The following is a 20,408-nucleotide window of genomic DNA, read 5'->3' on the forward strand; positions in this document are numbered from 1 at the left end:
TTTTGGAAAAAGGCTGCAATGAAACAAAAAGTGAAAAATTTAAAGGGGTCTGAATACTTTCCGTACCCACTGTATGTAATAATAATTTATAATTTATCAATCCTGCAAGGGAAAGTACCTAGGCTCTCTTTGTAATTGTAAGGAAGGAGATACCTTAGATCAGGCAGAGTGTAATTGTCTGACATTGTACAACCTTGGATCAAACATTTGATGAAGATCCATGATAATTAGATAAATGACCATATTCCTATTACCAGCTGTAGGGGGTGTATTTTGTTTTAGACCTGTGTCACAAAGTGCAACCTTGGAAAATCTTGGATTTTTTCTAACAATACTGGCCAACAAGTTAAAGTGTGTGTCTCGGTAATGCGTAGCTCATTAGATGTGTTTTTCATTACCAAAATGACATTAAACAATACACAATATTTCAATTAAGTCTGAGTTTAGTGAAACATTCCAGTTAAATCCACACTGTTTATGTCCCACAGTCTGATGTTCTGGACTGACTGGGGGGACCGAGCGGCAGGTCTTTACCGAAGCTATATGGATGGAACCAATGTGTCCTGCATTGTGTCAGAGGGCGTTCGCTGGCCCAATGGGATCACAGCCGACGACCACTGGCTGTACTGGACCGAAGCTTACAGCGACCGCATCGAGAGGGCTGACTTCACCGGTGGCCAGAGGAGCGTTCTGATGGAGGGGCTCCCCCATCCGTATGCCATCGCTGTCTTCAAGGTGAAACTGTATATTCACTAGATGTACATTTAAAAACTTTCAGAGAAAGAGTGGATGAGGTTTTAAAACATGTTGAATATGTAATTCCTCACCAAGAATCCGTTTTTACTAGCTTGTGTTGGATGCTGTTTTCAGAATGACCTGTACTGGGATGACTGGTCCAGAATGGGGATCTTCAAAGCTCCAAAAGCTGGTGCCCAGAGCAATGAGCTGATCGTTGGCAGACTAACTGGAGTCATGGACCTCAAGATCTTCTATAAGGGGAAGAGCAGAGGTAAGGATCAGAGAGTTGAGTCATGTCTACAAAGTTTGAAAGCTTAGCAGAAGTGGTGAGAAATGAATCAATGAGATATTAAGTAATGGGGTCAGTTTCAGACTTTAGATTTCAGTTTTAGACACAAAGTTAAAAACAAACTACATACTTTAATAATTAAGGCAAATAGAAGATTGCATCATACATACACAGAGTTACAGGATTGCTGCTTAGCTAGTTTCAAAGCTGATAACTAAACTGCTCAAACTGAGGTCTCAACCTTTCGTCCACCAGGCCATAATGCCTGTGCTGATCAGCCGTGCAGCCTGCTTTGTCTGCCTCAGCCCGGTCACCGACACACCTGTGTCTGCCCAGACGGTGCCCCGACTGTAACCATGCCCAACGGAGAGCTGCAGTGCCAGTGTCCAACCGGATATCAGCTCCAAAACAACACCTGCGTCAAGACTGGTGAGACAAAAGCACATACTTGGGAATTATGATTGTTTGCTGTATAAATAATCTTGTCTCAGTTGTAAGTGAGGCCTCAATTTCAGGGGGAGCTATCTGATTAATTAGTGGTTGCATGTGATCCATTCTTTTACTCCAATCAGTGCACAGTTGTTTGCCCAACCAGTACCGCTGCTCCAACGGCCGCTGCATCAGCAGCATCTGGAAGTGTGACAGCGACAATGACTGTGGAGACATGAGTGATGAACAGGAGTGTCGTAAGTGTTTAGCCACATCACATTTCTCCCTAGGGAGATATACGCAAATGCGGTTTTAACATAAAGAACTAAACATATTTATTTGTCCCCCTTTAGCCACTACGACCTGTGACCCGTCCAACCAGTTTCGCTGCATGGCCTCAGGTTCCTGCATTCCCTTGGCCTTCAAATGTGACCACGAAGACGACTGTGGAGACAACAGTGATGAAGAGCACTGTGGTAAAATGTGGTTCTTATTCTGTTTGTATCTTTTAAGATGGAGAAAGTATTATGTCGTCATGGTAACTGTGCGAAATAAACATTTTGTACACATTGGATTTGTTTTTGATTTGGGAGTTTTTAATGTTTTGTACAGAAATAAATAAGCAACAAAATGTAGAGGAGAATGATATACATACTTTACATATTATATTACCTTAGCCCTACTTAAAACATCTAAAGACATTTTGTAGGCTACAACCAGTGCCTGTAATGGAAATTTTAATTAAACTTATCACAAGTGCTTTTATGCAAATGATCTGAGCTAATGCATGTTTTAGGAGGATATGTCTGCCAAGAAGGGAGCCCTGTGGGACTCCATGATTCATATTTAGCTTACCAGACAAACCAGACAAAATGTAGTTGTCACCAGGTTTTAAAGTATATCCTAACAACCTACAGAACAATTGTAAATGCTAGTTTAGTACCACATACAATTTGCATTTGAGATGAACACTGTAATGTAAGTATGTTTAAGAAATCTAATTTTTCTATCTTGTATCTTGTTTGTTTTTTGTTGCTGTGTCAAGGATGACAATGGAAATGAATAGTTTTTGCAAGTACTAACTATATTGTTGATGTATTTCTCAGAGTCTCACCAGTGTGGCCCAGGAGAGTTTACATGTGCGCGAGGTGTTTGTATCCGCGAGGCATGGCGCTGTGACGGAGACAATGACTGCAGAGACTGGTCGGACGAAGCCAACTGCACAGGTGAGGACAGTGTTATTGACTACATAATACATCATGAAAACCCTACGGAATAAGGCTTCTTACATTGGAAAAAGAATCTCATAAGCCATGGGAAAAAACTTTCTTTTGCCAGTCAGAGTAATGAATAACAGACAATATGATTATTTATGTACTATCTATTTTAAATGCCACTTCCCTCTATATATTTGCTTATGCATAGACTTTACAATAATGAATAATCAAAGCAGTGCCACTTGCATTATGTGTGTGTGTGAGTTTGTTGCAGGAATCATAACATAACAGATCAAAGGGTGTTAATGCTGTCGTCTGTGAAGCACCTCTGTTTTACCAGGTTGTCTAAGTCTTTAATCTCTCCCTGTTTGTCCTTAGTGGGCCACCACACGTGTGAGGCCAGTAGCTTCCAGTGTCGCACGGGTCACTGTATACCACAGCGCTGGATGTGTGACGGTGATGACGACTGCCAGGATGACTCGGACGAAGACCCCCAACATTGTCGTAAGTTGATACGCAACAATGTCATTGTGACAGAATTTACTGACGACATATATTTGTAACGTATCGTGTCATTTAACAATAATCTAACCAACCAGCCCTAGTGAAAATACATTCTTAGTGAAAGTGTTAAATAATCTTGTTCACATAATCTTGTTTCTTATCAGATGTGAGGCAGGTTTACATTTGACATGAGAGTTATAAACAGCTATAGCTAAGGAAAGTCATAAGAGCTAATGTTCCCTGTTAGCAATCATATAATCTTTTGTTTACATTATTCTGTGTGTTTCTAGAGGGAACTCGGTGTAATGGCTTCCTCTGCTCCAATCACACCTGCCTTCCAGCCACTGCACACTGCAACGGCATCCAGGAGTGTTCAGATGGCGCTGATGAGCACAACTGTGGTGAGTGATCCCATTTCTTTAGCAGAATGCAAACTAGTCATCAGATAGTGAGTCAAATGAGTAGGGCCGTGTAATGGAAGATCATAGGTAAATGATTATGCACATTTGGTTACAGGATTGAATAGAGAAACTACAACTTTAGGTCCAACAGGATGGTTAAAAAAAGTGAATATTATTATAGTGAGTATTATTTTGTATCCTGTCTGGTAATAGATAGATAGATAGATAGATAGATGTTTATTGATCCCAAGAAAAATGGGAAATTCTTGTGTTACAGCAGCAAAATCAGTCACAAGGCACAAAATATAAATATAAATGAAATACTAGGAAAAATATACATACATACATAATACATGAAATAATAATACGAATAAAGTAAAAAGAACAAATATTTGAATATGTACAGTATGGGGGAGGGGAATGTGCAACTGCTTAAATAATATGCTAAAATGTGCTAAAATGTAAATGTTAATAAACCAAATGTGCAGGTTGCATTAGTGCAGTAGTGTGGTGTTCAAAAGTCTCATCTAGCACCCAGAGATGACATGTTAAAAAGTGTTATTGCTTGTGGTATGAATGATTTTCTGTAGCGGTCCGTGCGGCATCGAAGCTGTCGGAGCCTCTTAGAGAAGCTGCTCCTCTGTTGGACCAGTGTGGGGTGGAGAGGGTGGTCAGGGTTATCCATGATAGATAACAGTTTGTTCAGTGACCTCCTCTCCACCACAGCTTCAAAAGTGACCTGTTTGCAGCCGATCACAGAGCCAGCCTTCCTGATCAGTTTGTTCAGTCTGTTTTTATCGCTGGCTCCGATGCTGTTGTACTGTTGGTAGAAGGGTTTCTGAGTTACACAAAAATCCTGAGAGTCATAATTTGAGTGAGAGAAAATAAAGGTGAAAGGGACCTTAATGTCAGCTGAACAATGGTTTAATTTTTTCAAGTGCTGTCAAACGATTAAAATATTGAATTGTGATTAATTCCATTGATGTCATAGTTATCTCGCAATTAATCTCACATTTTTATCTATTCTAAATGTCCATTGATTTCTTTTTGTCCCATTATTTTTTCTCATTTTAATGTTCTTATAGACATGGAAAGGTTGATCGGCTTGCTTTGTGCAAATGTTTTTTTTTTAGTTGAAAACAACCTTGGCATATACCCTACTGTAGTGTTGAATTTCACACTAACACTCTCACTTGGAGCAAATAATCTATCACACAATGTAACACTGCCCATCAATAAAAGGGTGAAAAGAATACTTAAACGAGGGAGCGGAGAATTCACATCAGCTGTAAGCTTGGCCATCAAGTGGTATTTCAGAGTGGATGCTCCGATGGTAGCTCAGTTCACACGACAAAACACACCAATCACTTTGGTCTGGTCAATGGAACCATTTGGTAGCAGCGTCTCACACTCGCCATCCACTCAAAACGTAATGTTACCACACTTTGGCCCGGATCGCAAGCCCAAACAAGTGTGTGACGTGCCTGTTGTTTTGTTTCCGGTCTAACTAGATCCGGTGTGGTGTTGTAGTTTTTCTAACATTACTAGTTGTTGCAACAGCATGTGAAAAAACGACAATGTTTTCTAGGCCGAAAAGAATGTTAATCTCAAGATTAAAAAATGGACGCCCTTAAAATGGGTTTACGTTAACGCCGTTAATAACGCGTTTAACTGACAGCGCTACTTTTTTCAAAAAACTTGTGCAGAAAGCATAAAAAGTTAATGTTACATAATGCTGTAAAGTACACTGGATCATAAGCAGGGGAAGTGCAAATTAGACTTTAACATTTGTTATAATTTGAAGAAAAGTGTTATGAAGATAGGTAAACCGTTAGAGGGGCTGACAGTTAAAGCTCAGTAGGGTTTAAAGGAGGCATACCTGTGTTAAAAGGATTTTACACACTGTTTTCATTGCCACATTAAATATGTATACATAATACAAAAACAATAGAAAGGTGTATTACCATTGTGGTTATTGAGAATATCGCTGAGCCATAGCATATTTTGGAAAAAATAAGAGGCCACAATTAACCTATGTCTGGTTATACATTGTATAGCGTAAAACATATAGATTATCAGTCAATGCTTGTTACAATGTTGGAAAAAGCCATAGTGTGTTTAAAAGTCATTTTGCATGTCGACTTCTGTCTATCACCCACAGACCCACTGTGTACTCGCTACATGGAGTTTGTATGCAAGAACCGAGCCCAGTGTCTGTTTCAGTCCCTGGTTTGTGACGGGATCAAACACTGTGAAGACGGATCTGACGAGGATGCCGACTATGCTGGATGTGGTGTGTTTCTTATTCTTTAATTCCTGCTCACAACCAGTTACGATTCTCATAAAACTATCGAAAGAAGTGATTCTAAAAGCCAGGTCTGCACAGAGTGCAACGTGATTTGATTCAGGGGAATTTGATCAATCTTCTCAAGATTCATTACCTTAAAGTGAGAGACAGCATTTAAATCTACAGTAATTTGAATCCCGGACGGAACCATAGACGACCTGTATTAGTTTAAACTATTAGTAAGAAACCTTACTAACTGATGATGACTGTTGTTTGTTAGATAATAACCGCTGAGAGATGATGATAATAGTTCAGATATGTTTACTCAGCAACAATCTGTAACAGCTGCTCTGTTCATCACTTGTTTTCTTGGGTGCAAAACTAGTTCTGTAGAATCATTTTTACTTGATCATGAATCATTCATTTCTTCTTTGCCTCTGCTTAACGTAATGCTATAGATCCTAATTTTGAAACATCATGTTCATTATTGCCAGTATTAATGCCAATAGTATAAAGTAAACATGACAGGTGGCAAACAGATGAAGAACAAATGTAGATTTTACATTTTCTTTAAAAAAAAAAACTTTTTGCTGTGTTGTGCTTTTCATTACACAGCCTGTTGGATCTTTTAATGTTGGATGTGTTTCAAACACATTTTTACTACTGTTGTGAATAGCACAACTGTTTTTTTTAAACACTTTGCATCTATACGTTTCCTTCAAACATTGTCACTTTGTTATTCTGCTTCATACACTCACTGTGATTAATACATGTGCATTTATTTTTTCCTGTGCCTTTTTTGTTTAAACAAACTGATTTGTGTAACCAACTAACTTTCCTGTGTGTTTTCTGTCAGCCACGCCATCCGAGTTTGGCAAAGTGTGTGATGCCTACACCTTCCAGTGTGCCAACGGAGTGTGTGTGAGCCTGGAGTGGAAGTGTGATGGCATGGACGACTGTGGGGATTATTCTGATGAAGCAAACTGTGGTGAGGAGGTTATGCTAATACATACACACAGCTAGTGTTTAATATTAAAACCATTTGAAATGCACATTTAATATATAATAGATGTGCATTTAATTTTTTTTCTGAAAAGTTAATAAGTCCAGTGATAATGAAGCAGCAGTATCTGCTAACTTTAGCTCTGTGTGTTGCAGCTGCTCCCACTGAGGTCCCAGGCTGCTCCAGGTATTTCCAGTTTGAGTGTAGAAATGGACGCTGTATTCCAACATGGTGGAAGTGTGATGGAGAGAACGACTGTGGGGACTGGTCTGATGAGGCCCAGTGTACAGGTACACAGTTAGGCTGTCATGAGGCTACTTTTTTGTTAAAAGCAACAGAAAACGTACGTGTGAAAAGACCAAATATTTTAATAAAAGTGGAAAAATCCTTCTTGTTCTGAGTCTGTTACAGCACACAATGTGTAAGATCCCAGGCTTCTGACCGCCCTTACATCTCCATTATAATAGTGGAAAACTTGTTGTTGTACCAACCTGATAAACATGCAAATGCATTTTGTACTGTCTCTCTGTAAAGGGATCTGATTTAGTTATTATTATTATTACATATTTAATTATATTACTGTTATAAACACTTTGAATAAGAAATATCAAATAAATGTTTGATAAATGACACTTTTTTGACACTGTATGAATTTCATAACTGCATATTTTTATTGTTCATTTCACATAACTGTCTGTGTTTTTAAAGAAAATCTTGTGCATGCCCTTAACATGCTTACTCTCTATGGTGCTCCATGTTTATTTTTGATTGATCTAACCCCAGCCATTAAACTTTAATCTCCACCCTCGTAGGTGGTGGTACTCCTCACACTGTAGCCCCTGGTCCCTCTACATGTGCCCCCAACCGCTTCCACTGTGGCTCTGGAGCGTGCATCATCAACACCTGGGTGTGTGACGGCTACGCTGACTGTCCTGATGGCAGCGATGAGCTGGGATGTCCCACAGGTACCACCTCTGTCTGTTGATGTGGTTCATATCTTATTTGTCATGTGTTTTTTTTAAACAATGTTTTTATTTTAAATGTATTTATTTTAGTTGACCAAACTGAATACTCCTAGATACAATATGTTAGACTGGGTAAACCCCGCCCACTCTGCCGGCGATTTTATTTCACCCATCAGCTTGGTCTGGAAACCTGCACGTATAATTCTCCCGCTTCAGTTCACAATTTTGCAGGAACCAATCACAAACTGGCTTCTCTACCTGTCGCGCTATTGGCGGGTTTTACACGATGACTATAGAGAAGCGACTAAGCAGCTTTTTTTTTTTTCATTCAAAAAAGCTAACACCAACCACCACCGAAGCGCAGCAACCCGTTGATGCAACTGTCGCTTCTACGAATTGTTGGTCTGATTGGTTGAAGGACTTTCCGATTGCCTTTAGAGTCATTTGAACTATGCCCGTTGGTCACACCTCTTGTGCAGAGAAATTACAGAGCAGACTCCCAAGACCAATGCTCAATCTCAAATCTATTGAGCTCGGCGGATGATAGCCAGACTAACTAATATAGTACAATTAAAGAGAAAATAAGAAACGAAAAAAATAATGAAAATAATCACCTTGTATTTCTTTAACAGCAGCTAATGGCTCTGTGACAATGGCTCCAGTACCCACCCAGGCCCCGCCCTCCCCTGCACGTTGCAGTCGAGGTCAGTTCCTCTGCCACCGACCCCCCCACTGCATCCCCGACTGGCAGCGCTGTGATGGCCGGCTCCACTGCCAGGACGGCTCTGATGAAACCCACTGCCGTGAGTTTGATACTGTGCATACTGTGCACCTGTGATGCCATCACAAACAAGGAAACAGAATGATAACTGAAGAAAATTGATTCAAATAAAGAAATAAATAGGATATACTAAACTAAAACTGTTGAATGTAAGACACTGAAACTTACATATTAATTTTCAATTAATGCCACACCTTAAAATCCATGTGTTCTAGGCTAAATAATATTTTTGCTCCACATTTAGGCCTGATGATAAGAGGTACATTATTGTGCACACCTAATGTTTTATTTATTGTAACTAAGGAATTTGAAATGTTACTACTGCACAGAAAACATTATCTTAGAGGTCTAACAACATCAAAAAGTAGACTAAATAGTATCATTTTCATTTGTCATGGCATGCAGAAAGTGCATAGAGGCATATTTAGAATGCAGGTAATACAATAACAAGAAGTGTAATGTAAAACCAATCCTCTCTCTCCAGCCACTCGTGGGCCTTTGTTTTGTGTTAATGGGACTCGCTGTTCTGATGGTGAAGCCTGCCTACTGGACAGCGAGCGATGTGATGGCTTCCTGGACTGCTCCGACCACAGCGACGAGGACAACTGCACCCGTAGGTCCTAAATACAATTACCATGACCAAGTCTGTTCAAACTCACATATAAACCACTCAGTGAACCACTCAATATCCGCTCTATTGTAAATGCCAGTATGTCTACTTGCTACTTACTATACTTAAGTAGCATTTACTATATTGAAAGTGGTACAATGCTGCCACTTGCTGGCTGTTGGCGTTTAGTTATTTTTAATTTGTTAAAATTAAACTGACCCATTGCAAACAAAATAATCTGTAAGGAGTCTCTCCCTCTTTCTTCCAGTGGATTCGCTGGCCTATAAAGTCCAGAACCTCCAGTGGACCCCAGACTTCTTGGGTGCCATCACCCTGACATGGTCTCGCCCCAAAAACCTTCCTCTGGACTCTTGCTACTTCCTCATATACTACAGGTGAGTATTAGCACCCTGTAACTTTGCACCAGCTGAATGTTTCTAAATGTTTTGCTGAAAGATTGGGCAACATTGACCAAAAAACGTTAACAGAAAACAGACATCCATAATACAGTTGTGGCCTTACGACTGCAATGTGCAGGTGATATGATTATTGTCATTAAAACTTGTTATCAGAATTTGCTATTCCACACTCCCAAAAATATATTTCTGTGTAACACAAAACCCTCAGGGCCCTGCTCCCAGTACCATAACTTGCACTTTATCTTTTGTTTTTGCCTTCAGGCTCGTGGGCACCCAGCAGTGGACCATTATGGACACTCACAGCAACAAGACCAGCTACAAACTGACCGTGCTGAAACCAGACACAACCTACCACGTCAAGGTGCTCACTCAGTGTCTCAGCAAGCTGCATAAGACCAACGAGGTGATCACAGTCAGGACACCAGAGGGCTGTGAGTATCATACAATCAGTTTACAGAGACTAATTTTCAGTCATTTGTGACTCATACACTTACTAACTTACATTCACAGTATGTCGCAATCCTGATATCAGCTGATGTTTAAACTGTCAACAGATGTTCAAGAGGAATTTAAATATCCTGTTTGTTTTAAGCTAAATCTACCTTTTATTTAGTAAGCAGGTTACTCTGTTTACTAATGTATTATGAGTTAATGGTGATCACCATTGTAAAATTGATTATTTGATACTGGCAAACATCCTTATTAGGTCTAGCGGGGAATCAGTTTGACACAAAGACTTACAGTCCTTTGTTGCACATCACAAACACCCATCTTATGACGTCAAATAGCTGCCATGTTTATCCTCATCATCCTGAATGAAATGTGAAATTGCCCTAAGCTTATTTATACTATAGTACTGTACTATAGTACATCTTTTCATTGTGTTTGTCTGTGTCCATCCTGCAGTGCCCGACCCACCCAGGAACCTGCAGCTGTCTTGTGATAATGGTGAGGATGGGACAGTGGACATTTCCTGGAGCCCTCCTGACAAAGGACATGGCCTCATCAGAGAGTACATTGTGAGTCCTCTTTATCTGCATTAAACTGAGTCACATGTACATTTTTGTCAGTATTATTTCCATAACAATTTCAAATGTTTGGCACAGTCTGGTTGCTTTTGAATGACTGAGCTTTGAGACTTTCTATCAGTCGCAGATGAATGAATGAAACCAAAATTCTGCTTACTGTATTTATCCTGCTTCACTTAGCAACAAGGTTATTGTTGCGGTATCATTGTCTCACTTGTTAATTATTACACATATTATATTTCATTTGAAAATGATGGCTGTGTAACAAGCTTATGGATTGTAAGTTTCTGCCTTAACACCTGCCTCAAACTACTGTATGATGTCAGGTTGAGTACAGTGAGCGAGGAAGTCTCGATTGGACGTCACAGAGATGTGCAACAACCAACACCGAGGTGAAGGAGCTGCAGCCAGATACACTGTACAGGTTCAGGGTAAGTCACACACACACACATGCATACATCCACCACGATAACATGGTTAAAAAAAAAAAGATTAAACAAATGTTTTTTTCTCCACCATAAATAATGTTGTGATATTATCATGTACAGCATGTGTAAATGTTGGTGTTGCTGTGATAATGTTTTCCAGGTGTCAGCAGTGACCAGTCGAGGTGTGGGCAACTGGACCGAGGTTAAATCCATCACCCCTAAGAAAGGTAAGTTGTTCCTCCCAACAGTGTCACACAAACACACTCTGGTTTGAAAACACTGGCACCTACTGGTGTCTACAGGTATTTCAGGTTGTACAGGCGCCCCTGAAACTACTCCAGTGTAATTTCACGTGTAATGTGAATGCTGCAAACAGGATTGTTTGCCATCTCCTGTATTTTTCTCTGCCTGTTCTTCAGGGAGTGCAGATGTTTGTCTCAGTCCTCAGAAATAGCCTAGTCTTGCTTGGTCCGAGGTCTGTCTAGTCCACACAGCATTCCTGGATGGAAGAAAATGCTCTGGTTTATTGGCATTTCTTTAAACCAGTCACAATCGCCATGGACTGCGCTAAGTACTGGGAAAAGCCACGGTGCCGCTGCAAAATAGCTTCGAGAAGGAACTTGTTTGGGGGGAATGTACAGATTGGACTTATAGTATAGCTAGCTATCTGGATTTAACCTGCAGAGATCTGGGGAGCAGTTAACCATGGTTCCAATAAATCCACGGGGTTGAAAATTCCAAAACAAATAAAACAAATAAAACAAATAAAACGGAGGGTAACTGAAATCCGACTGACGAGATGGAAATCCGGAAATTCCTACGGCAACGGCGCCAACCTGGAAGTGGAACATCATAGATATAGACTAGAAATAGCCTTACCACACAAGTTGAAAACCACTTGCCACTTCCTTGTGTTGTCCACCAAACACGTGTAAATTACACACATTAATGTGTTGTGAAGAAATGTCTAAGCTAAATTAAGTAGTAATGTACATGGTACATGTACTATTTAAAGCTCCAGTGTTTGGCTCATTTTTATGTTCATACATGTATTTTGGGTAACATGTTTAGATGGTTTAATGTTGTTGTGTATGTGAACATGTAAACATTATTTTACTAATACTGTCTGTCTAAATATATCTATCTTCACCCTCTGTCTAAAATGCGCCATTTCTGAATATGGGCTTTGTGCATTTCCCTGTGGATTTACAATTTTGATACTTACAGTATCTATACTGCATCTCAACCTGCTTTATAATGGAAAAGGAACCTTTACAATACTTTAAACCATAATCAATTAACATAGACGCAACTACCATACTCGTCACTCTGTTACTCTTTTTTAACATAAATACCATTTTCAATCAATTTAGTTTCTACTCTAAGCTGCTGTTAATAAAACTCACACATTGTACCTCAGATGTTTCACCAAAAAAGGCTTTTAATTTGAAACACATGGAGAAAATGCATTGAGTTTGCATTAGCAACTAAATTAAATTAATTTCAAATGTCTAGAGAAATTTAAATGTGCCATCATTTAGCCTGCTGCCCCTTAATATGCAACCAAATCACCCTGAATAGATTTCCTTGTCAGCCATTTGAGATTTAAAAAAAAACACAAATTCAATAAACTGTGAAATTTCATTTTGACACCTGCTCTTTCTGTGCTGCAGCCCTGCCCCCACCCTCTGTGATCGCTGACAGCATCACAGCCGACTCCATGAGCCTTTCATTCAGCTTCAACTCCCAGTATGACGTAAGAGCACCTCTTCAGATTGTTACCTTAAAAGCTTGTGTACAGTCTATATTAGCACAACTGATGGGGTTATTTCTTTTTCCACAAGGTGAAACAATACATAGTGATTCTGTCCTGGCAGTTCGACACCCACGTCAAGGAAAGTAGGAACTACACAGTCACAGAAAGGATCCTTAAAGGTACTGTCTGTCAAGTGCTCCACTATTTTTTTCTCTGAAATTGTCACTGTTCATCTACATGTTGATTCCTCCTGTCTTTTTCCAGCTACAAACCTAACAGCAGGGACAGTGTATGAGGTGGCTGTATGGGCTCACACTAGTATAGGAGACAGTCCCACCGCCCTGTCCCATCATCAGACCACCGGCACCCAGCCAGACCGGCCCCTCCTTAAAGCCCGGGCCCTCAACCAGACAGCTGTGGACTGCAGCTGGACCATCAGCAAATCCCCTGCTCAGGTACAACAGATAGCAGATTTTGACCTCTGACTGGTACATAGTATACAAAGGGTTTATCAGTATGTCATGATGTCTGCAACAATAGAACAGGATCACATGATCAAAACACCAAAATACTTCACTAAAGTTGTAAATATTATTTGTAACTTTATAAACTTTGCGACAGAAATATAGCAGTTAAAGAAGGGAAATATACATAGACAATTATATATAGATAATTATGAATGAGTATTGTTAAAAAAAACGTGATACCGTGACTTTGATACAGTTCCTAAATTATACTTTATAGAAATTGTATAAATCTAATTCAACAAATTATGATTACAATATTACACATAACAGCACAAATATTTGTATTTCTTTTTCAGCTCCTACTACGTAAACCACGTCTCTTTGTGCAGAGTAGAGTCTTTCCTGTGTGCCTTCACAACATGTAACGTTAGACGGACAATCACAAGCTTTATTAGATCTTGATAGAAGCATGCTTTAGGCTTATTGGCCCACTGACGCTGATGAGATTTACTTCTTGAGGTATTGAAATTTGGTATTGAATGACAAGGCATTTTTCGATACTCGATACTAAGGAGGCAATTTAGTGGGTGCCTAAAAAGTATGTAATTCAGTACCCAGCCCTGCTTACAGTATAGACCCACTTTAAGTGTTATGCTGCATTGTGTGTGGTGCCCCTACCTATTGCTGCTTACCTTGATACCTCCAGAGGTGTCAAGCGAGAGAGAGAGAGAGAGAGAGAGAGAGAAATGAAACCACCCAAAATAGGAAAATCTCTTCTTAGCTAAACTGCTCACAACTAATAGACAACCTGTCAAGTAGACATTGCTTTATTCCAAGAGATCATGTGCATAAAAGGTTGGGAACCATTGCTCTATCCTGTAATGCCTTTACATTCTTCTATCTAGACATTCAACTTTGATATTGTTTTATAAAGAAAACCTCTCTCACCAAAGCCTTTACTGAACCACTTTACTGAGTAGACACTTGTTTTATTGTGGTGTTTGTGTGTAGGTGTATGGTGTGTTTTATGCCACCTCCTTCCTGGACTTGTACCGCAGCCCTCGCCTGGCCTCCACCACTTCTCTCAGCCTGACAGTCACAGTAGACAGTGATGAACAGTATCTCTTCCTGGTGAGTCTTCTCAACAACCTTACAACTTCCTTTACACTCTTTACAGACCATTCCACTCCAAATAAATACCTGATGCCATCCAGTGTGTCTTGATCTCCTTATTATTTTGGCTTTGATTAAATGTTTGAATATCTGCTGATAAGGAAAACTGCACCAACTCCACCAACAAAAAAAGTTTGTTCTTGGAGCCAGATTTGTTCCAGCGGAAATGTCTGTGGCATGATAACGTGTAACCCTTAAATAACAATAATTATTATTAACAAAAATAAAAGTGTACAGTGCAAGAAGAACAATGGTCAATGGAAAAATTATTTTATGATTTTGTCCCTTTTTGTGTCTTTTTTAACTCAATTTCATATTTATATTTTAATATACAGTATATATTTAAACTAATATATATATTTTTGGTGTGTGTGTAATGTTTGCTGTGTTTTTCTTCCCTTAAAAATGTAATTATTGTTTATATGTGGGATGATAGGGGCAATGTAGGACACACAATTAAAAACCAGTATGTTAATAGTAATATGTTATTTTCATGTCTGGCATACATAGGTTCACTTGCCTACCATAGATAGCCATTGTAGTATTGATTATATTTAATATATACAGATCATATTAGGATTGAAGATCTATTGTATTGGTCAAAAACGACCCGTTTTATTCTGTTCCATCACGCCATGACTTGTACATTTTATGATACAGAGCATCAGGATGGTCCTTTTTGTGGCTTGCCTTCAGGTGCGTGCTGTCTCTCCCTTCCTGGGTCCTCCCTCTGACTACGCCGTGGTGAAAATGATTCCCAACGAGAGGCTGCCACCAAGGAACCTACATCGTGTTCGAGTAGACAAGACACAGGCCATGCTGAAGTGGCAGCCGCCCTACGACGCCCCAAACACAGCTCTGGTACAACACTGTCTCATGTTACTGCGATGGTCATACCTGATGATAAGCATCAGGAATGAAGAACAAAGTGTCAGGATACCTAATGATTGTATTCTTAGAATCGACTACTGCTGATATTCACACCTGCACTGATAGGTGCCTTTGATCCAGCAACAGTGCATTTCAGTCACAATCTTATAGACTTGAACTGGATCTCACCAGTACACAATTTATTTATTTGTCTGAATAGGTTTAAAAGTTTGCATCAATATCCTGAATAATGGTAAACTGAATGTGTTCACATTTTGTTTCGATGCATCTGACCTCAACTCCATCATCTACTATAAAATACGGTACAAATAACTTCTTGTAACCTTATGTGTTTTTCTTTTTGTGGTGGTGCCTTACTGTCCTCTCTCTGGCTGTCTGTGTATCTGTAGACATATGCAATACATGTGCGGGACGTAATCCGCAAGGTGGAGCGGGACTACAAGCTGACCACCCAAAACAACACGGTGGAGTATCTGCTGAAAGGCCTGGAGCCCGGAGGAAGATACAGCATCTCTGTCCGCCTGCGCAACATGAGCAAAGAGGCCAGCTTTACTCTCAGCACAGGTACACTCACAGGACATAGAGTAGAAGGAGCAGCAGAGATGTAGCAAAAGTTGATTAATTCACACAGTATTAAATAAGCAGCATTGTCCTTGTATTGCAGTTTAGAACTTGTTAGCTATAAAATAATAAATACAAATGTAATTTATATTAAAATAAAAACATTATTTCATTCTAACATGGCCCCATTTGGGTGCATAGCTTACTCTAGAATTTTTGTGGGACAAGCAATGAAGAGGTTACAATTTTCCTGTATTATTTTGTATCAATTAATACTTCCCTCTCTTTGAGAATGAGGACTAACCAATGTATTTCTATCTTGATTATTGAGTTTGGCTGACTCTGCTCAAGTATAGTTTCCTCAATCCAATAAAGAGCAGGGTTGAGCTGCCAACTTAAGCCTACATTGATATGATTAGTTTCATTGTTGCATCCAAACAGCCAATATGTGTTTCTGGTTTTGGAAGGACAATAAAAAAGACATCACCCTCCAAATTCTTAGTGCCTGGTTATAGTTATTATTCTATGATTGGACAGTCACTGTTCAGAGGAGGGCTTAAGCTAACCGACAATTGATCGGTCAATCAACAGAGAAATAAAAAAAGATCTTTAGTTGCAGCTCTAATTACAACATGTTTCACAATGTGCAAAAGTAATAACGAATCTGTGAAACAATTCCATGGTACTGTATGTATTTGTAACTTTGATGCAGTCTCATTTCTTTCAGTGCTAAGAAATAAAGCTCCCACCATACAGACGTACAACTAGTCACTTTCTATAAGCTATGGATGTCTTTACAAAGAAATGCATTGCTTAAAGAAGCATTCTCCCTCTGCTGCAGTTCCTCTTCCAGCTCCTGAAGCCCTGAAAATCTTGACAGAGAAAGATCATGTGTTCCTCTTCTGGAAGAGTCTGGCTGTCAGAGAGAAGGGCTTCAATGAGAGCAGGGTGAGACACCAGTGACCAACATGAGTTTTAAACAGTGTAACTTTTTCTTCCACCCTGCTTGTGTTTGCATAGAGGGTTTGATATGAGTATCTACCACTGTACTTGTCTAGGTATAGGGCTCATATTTAATTGTATACTTCTAGGGAATAATTATATTCTAACCCAGTGGATATAGTCTAATAACATTCCAAAATAAGCATTTTTTGTCTTCTTTCTTTTTGTATTCTTTTAAGTCATAACAAGTCATAATATCTACCATTACCTTTTACATGATGTTTACAGGGCTATGAAGTGCATGTGTATGACAGTGTAACCAACCAGACGTCCTACCTGGGAAACACCACAGAGAACTATTTCCGCATCAACACCCTGCTGTTGGGACACAACTACACTTTCTCTGTGCAAGCCCGCTGCCTGCTCAGCGGTCAGCTGTGTGGGGAACCTGCACAACTGCTCTATAACCAGATGACAGCCGGTAGGAGAGAACACACATACACACACACACACCCACCCCCCACGCGCATACTTACTTTGAAACGTGAGCTCTAGCAAAAATCACAAATTTGGAGGGGAAATTAAGTGCGTAGAGAGTTGTAATGTTACTTTTCCATCTGTCCAGGGGCCAGTGATGCCTCCCGCGGTGAGGGCCACTCAGGAGACATGGCGGCGGTGGTGGTCCCGGTCCTCTTTCTGTTGCTACTGGGGGTGGGCGGCGGCTTGGTGGCGCTCTACGTCAGACACCGCCGACTGCAAAACAATTTTACCGCCTTTGCAAACTCCCATTACAACTCCCGTCTGGGCTCAGCCATCTTCTCCTCGGGGGATGAACTGGGTGAGACAATCAAAATATCTTGGTAGCCGTTTGAGCCTTTGGGCCATCAAGGCGCTGGAGAACAGACACTCAAGAGATCATTAGGGTTCAGTACCTGACTGTAGTACTTTAACTTGACTGGGCACTTCAAGGAGTGCAATTTACAAGATTGATGAGTGTGAGCCTGCTGGGGATAATGATAACTCCCAGGGGTTGTCAGATTGCCTGTAAAGTGTTGAAGGTGGGGATTCTAAAGGAGAATTAAAAAAATAAATAAAGAAAAATACTACTTCTCACTAACCGATGGAAAAGGCACCTTTATGCTCCATATGAATTGGAGGAGCCACATGTATTGGCAAAAATGAAAGCATGAGAAAACTGAATTGGAACTTATATTGTTTAACGTTGGAAATTGCATTTATTAGTTTGGAACTGACTTCTAATTTATAATAATAATATTATAAAATTGAATTCAGTTGCTCTGAAAACAGTTCTATATTCTCAGTTCATTCTCTATATACTTCTACATTCAGTTCTCACCATTTAAATTAAGTTCTTGCAGTTCTATTTCAGTTGACTGAGACACACATCCGGTTGAGGAAGATCAATTGACAGCCGATTCTGCTGCTAGCTCTTTCCTCCTAGCTCCGTCACTATGTTAACAAGTTAGATAGTTGCTTTGTTTATTAGAGTTTTTTTGTGCTGGAATAAAAACATTGGCTGATATGGGGTTTGTCGCTACCCCATATCAGCTAATGTGACTGCTTTACGTTGAACATAGTCACTGTGATCCATTAATAATATAAAAACATATTGACTCCTACAGGAAAGAAATTTTCCCTAACATCCCCCTCTCTTATTTTCCTTCCTTCAAGGTGATGATGATGAAGATGCTCCCATGATCAGTGGCTTCTCAGACGACGTTCCCATGGTCATCGCGTAGCAAGACGTCCCTCCATTACCTATTTCTCTCTTCCCTTCTCCCCTTTTCTTCTTTATTCCCCATCACTTCCCATCAGTGGCGCGGTACGATGGAGTGAAGGTGAAACAGGTGGAAACTTTGCCATTTCTGAATACGTTGATAGCCACCCCGATTAGCAGGAAACATGAAGAAAAATGGAAAAGCGTAAAGAGAGATAGAGATATTTTTCAAATATACAATGCACTTTTTTTGGATGCGCAATAACTTATTTTTTATAATATGAAATATATATATATATATATGGGGTCAAAAAAGGACTGTGAGAAAAAGGGTGGACACTGAAGCAAACTGTGAAGGATTTGAGTTTCTCGAGCACGCCAGGGAAAGAGAGACCCTATTTGTAATGCAAACTCAGTATCCATAGGTGCGGTTCATTGCTTAAAGCCAAATCAAGCATCCAGAGACTGGGGTATAGAATGCAAAAACACACGTAGGAAAAAAATACAGATGTATAGACAAATTCTGTATACTATATGTACAAATGGAAAATATCGGAGCATTAATGATTACCAATTTTGGTGAAAGTACAGTGTGTACAATAGCAGTATATGTAACATTAGTGCCCAGTGTGAGGCAGTTGGAAATGTTTCATCGCTTACAGAATCTGAATTGTTTATCTATTTGAATGATCAACAGTTTGGAAACTGTTGATTATTGTAAATGCATTAACAAAGTCTATGACACTCAGTGATTGGATTAGATAGATACACCTTTATTTTCACATCACCAGCACACTGTTGTATGTTTGTACGGAGAGGCAACACATGAACCACGACACAAGAATATTCCTGGGGGGGAGAAGAATCCCCTCACAGCTTTGTCGACATCATCAGACCTATTTGTAAATATTGGCTTTTAATATGTCCTTTCCTTGTAATGCTGCACCATATCATTCTGTAAAATGTGTTTGTTTGTTTTTTATCGTTTAGGACCACAAATTATCGCCCCCAGCATTTTGCTATAGCTGTAGTCGTAGAGGAAGTGGGTTCTCAGGGAACTGTGTCGGAGCGGACACCAGCGCAGCACCACCATCACCACCATGGCTTAGGCAGCTCTGTCCATCTACTGTTAAATAGGTACAGAAACCTTTGATGAGGTACTGGATGAGTTGTGGGTGGAATGACTGGCAGACACAGATTATTGTCAGTTGTGATGAAGAGTCAGGTTCAGGCTCACTATCTGGTTTAGAAAAGCATTTAAAGGGTTGATTCAAACAAAAGAAAACATGTTTTAACTCACCTGTAGTAGTAGTAGTAGTAGTAGTAGTAGTAGCAGTAGTATCTAGTAATGCAGATAGTTTTGTTTCAATCAATACCTTTTTTTAGTCCCCAGTTATGCTGCCATACATTTAGCACATATCAAACACAGGGCACGTAAGTAAAACACCATGGCCAAAAAAAAGAATAAGAAAAACAAAAATACACAGTGAAAAAATACTCAGTCAAATGAAAGAATATAGAAAAACAATACATTAAACCATAATGCAAATGACTGCCTTGGTTATTTTTTCCTTACGTTTTCACATATGTCTGTGAGATTTCAACAGCATAATGTCTTTCCAGAAACAGTTTGTTTGCTACTTAAGATCAATTTCAAATCAGCGGACTACATTCTGATTAGAAACTAGCACCTCTAAAAAATTGTTGACACTGTGGTTTATTCAGAGTAAGCACCTGGTCACAGAAAATGGCAATTAGTTAGCATTTTTTTGTGAAATAGG

At 39.6% G+C, this 20,408-nt stretch overlaps 1 protein-coding gene across 2 annotated transcripts in view; it reads left to right on the forward strand.

The window, feature by feature from the left end:
• The window catches only part of sorl1 (sortilin-related receptor, L(DLR class) A repeats containing), a 67,978-nt gene extending 48,821 nt beyond the window's left edge, over nucleotides 1-19,157 (forward strand). Inside the window, exons 20-48 of one of the 2 annotated variants that reach the window (XM_034865522.1) lie at nucleotides 489-735; nucleotides 871-1,009; nucleotides 1,283-1,456; nucleotides 1,600-1,713; nucleotides 1,810-1,932; nucleotides 2,563-2,682; nucleotides 3,052-3,177; nucleotides 3,468-3,578; nucleotides 5,740-5,871; nucleotides 6,722-6,853; nucleotides 7,024-7,158; nucleotides 7,681-7,833; nucleotides 8,466-8,636; nucleotides 9,099-9,227; nucleotides 9,493-9,619; nucleotides 9,905-10,074; nucleotides 10,550-10,662; nucleotides 10,998-11,102; nucleotides 11,260-11,326; nucleotides 12,773-12,855; nucleotides 12,944-13,034; nucleotides 13,120-13,310; nucleotides 14,334-14,453; nucleotides 15,192-15,356; nucleotides 15,776-15,950; nucleotides 16,789-16,895; nucleotides 17,178-17,370; nucleotides 17,515-17,727; nucleotides 18,582-19,157. In XM_034865522.1, coding sequence (XP_034721413.1) covers nucleotides 489-735; nucleotides 871-1,009; nucleotides 1,283-1,456; nucleotides 1,600-1,713; nucleotides 1,810-1,932; nucleotides 2,563-2,682; nucleotides 3,052-3,177; nucleotides 3,468-3,578; nucleotides 5,740-5,871; nucleotides 6,722-6,853; nucleotides 7,024-7,158; nucleotides 7,681-7,833; nucleotides 8,466-8,636; nucleotides 9,099-9,227; nucleotides 9,493-9,619; nucleotides 9,905-10,074; nucleotides 10,550-10,662; nucleotides 10,998-11,102; nucleotides 11,260-11,326; nucleotides 12,773-12,855; nucleotides 12,944-13,034; nucleotides 13,120-13,310; nucleotides 14,334-14,453; nucleotides 15,192-15,356; nucleotides 15,776-15,950; nucleotides 16,789-16,895; nucleotides 17,178-17,370; nucleotides 17,515-17,727; nucleotides 18,582-18,649 — 3,994 coding nt within the window. In that variant the 3' untranslated portion in view covers nucleotides 18,650-19,157. The remainder of the gene's footprint in view (nucleotides 1-488; nucleotides 736-870; nucleotides 1,010-1,282; nucleotides 1,457-1,599; nucleotides 1,714-1,809; nucleotides 1,933-2,562; nucleotides 2,683-3,051; nucleotides 3,178-3,467; nucleotides 3,579-5,739; nucleotides 5,872-6,721; nucleotides 6,854-7,023; nucleotides 7,159-7,680; nucleotides 7,834-8,465; nucleotides 8,637-9,098; nucleotides 9,228-9,492; nucleotides 9,620-9,904; nucleotides 10,075-10,549; nucleotides 10,663-10,997; nucleotides 11,103-11,259; nucleotides 11,327-12,772; nucleotides 12,856-12,943; nucleotides 13,035-13,119; nucleotides 13,311-14,333; nucleotides 14,454-15,191; nucleotides 15,357-15,775; nucleotides 15,951-16,788; nucleotides 16,896-17,177; nucleotides 17,371-17,514; nucleotides 17,728-18,581) is intronic. The other variant, XM_034865527.1, reaches the window with a different exon arrangement.
• Nucleotides 19,158-20,408: the final 1,251 nt, after the last annotated feature.

Source organism: Etheostoma cragini, chromosome 3 (genome assembly GCF_013103735.1).
Source record: "Etheostoma cragini isolate CJK2018 chromosome 3, CSU_Ecrag_1.0, whole genome shotgun sequence".
NCBI classification, from domain to species: Eukaryota; Metazoa; Chordata; class Actinopteri; order Perciformes; family Percidae; genus Etheostoma; species Etheostoma cragini.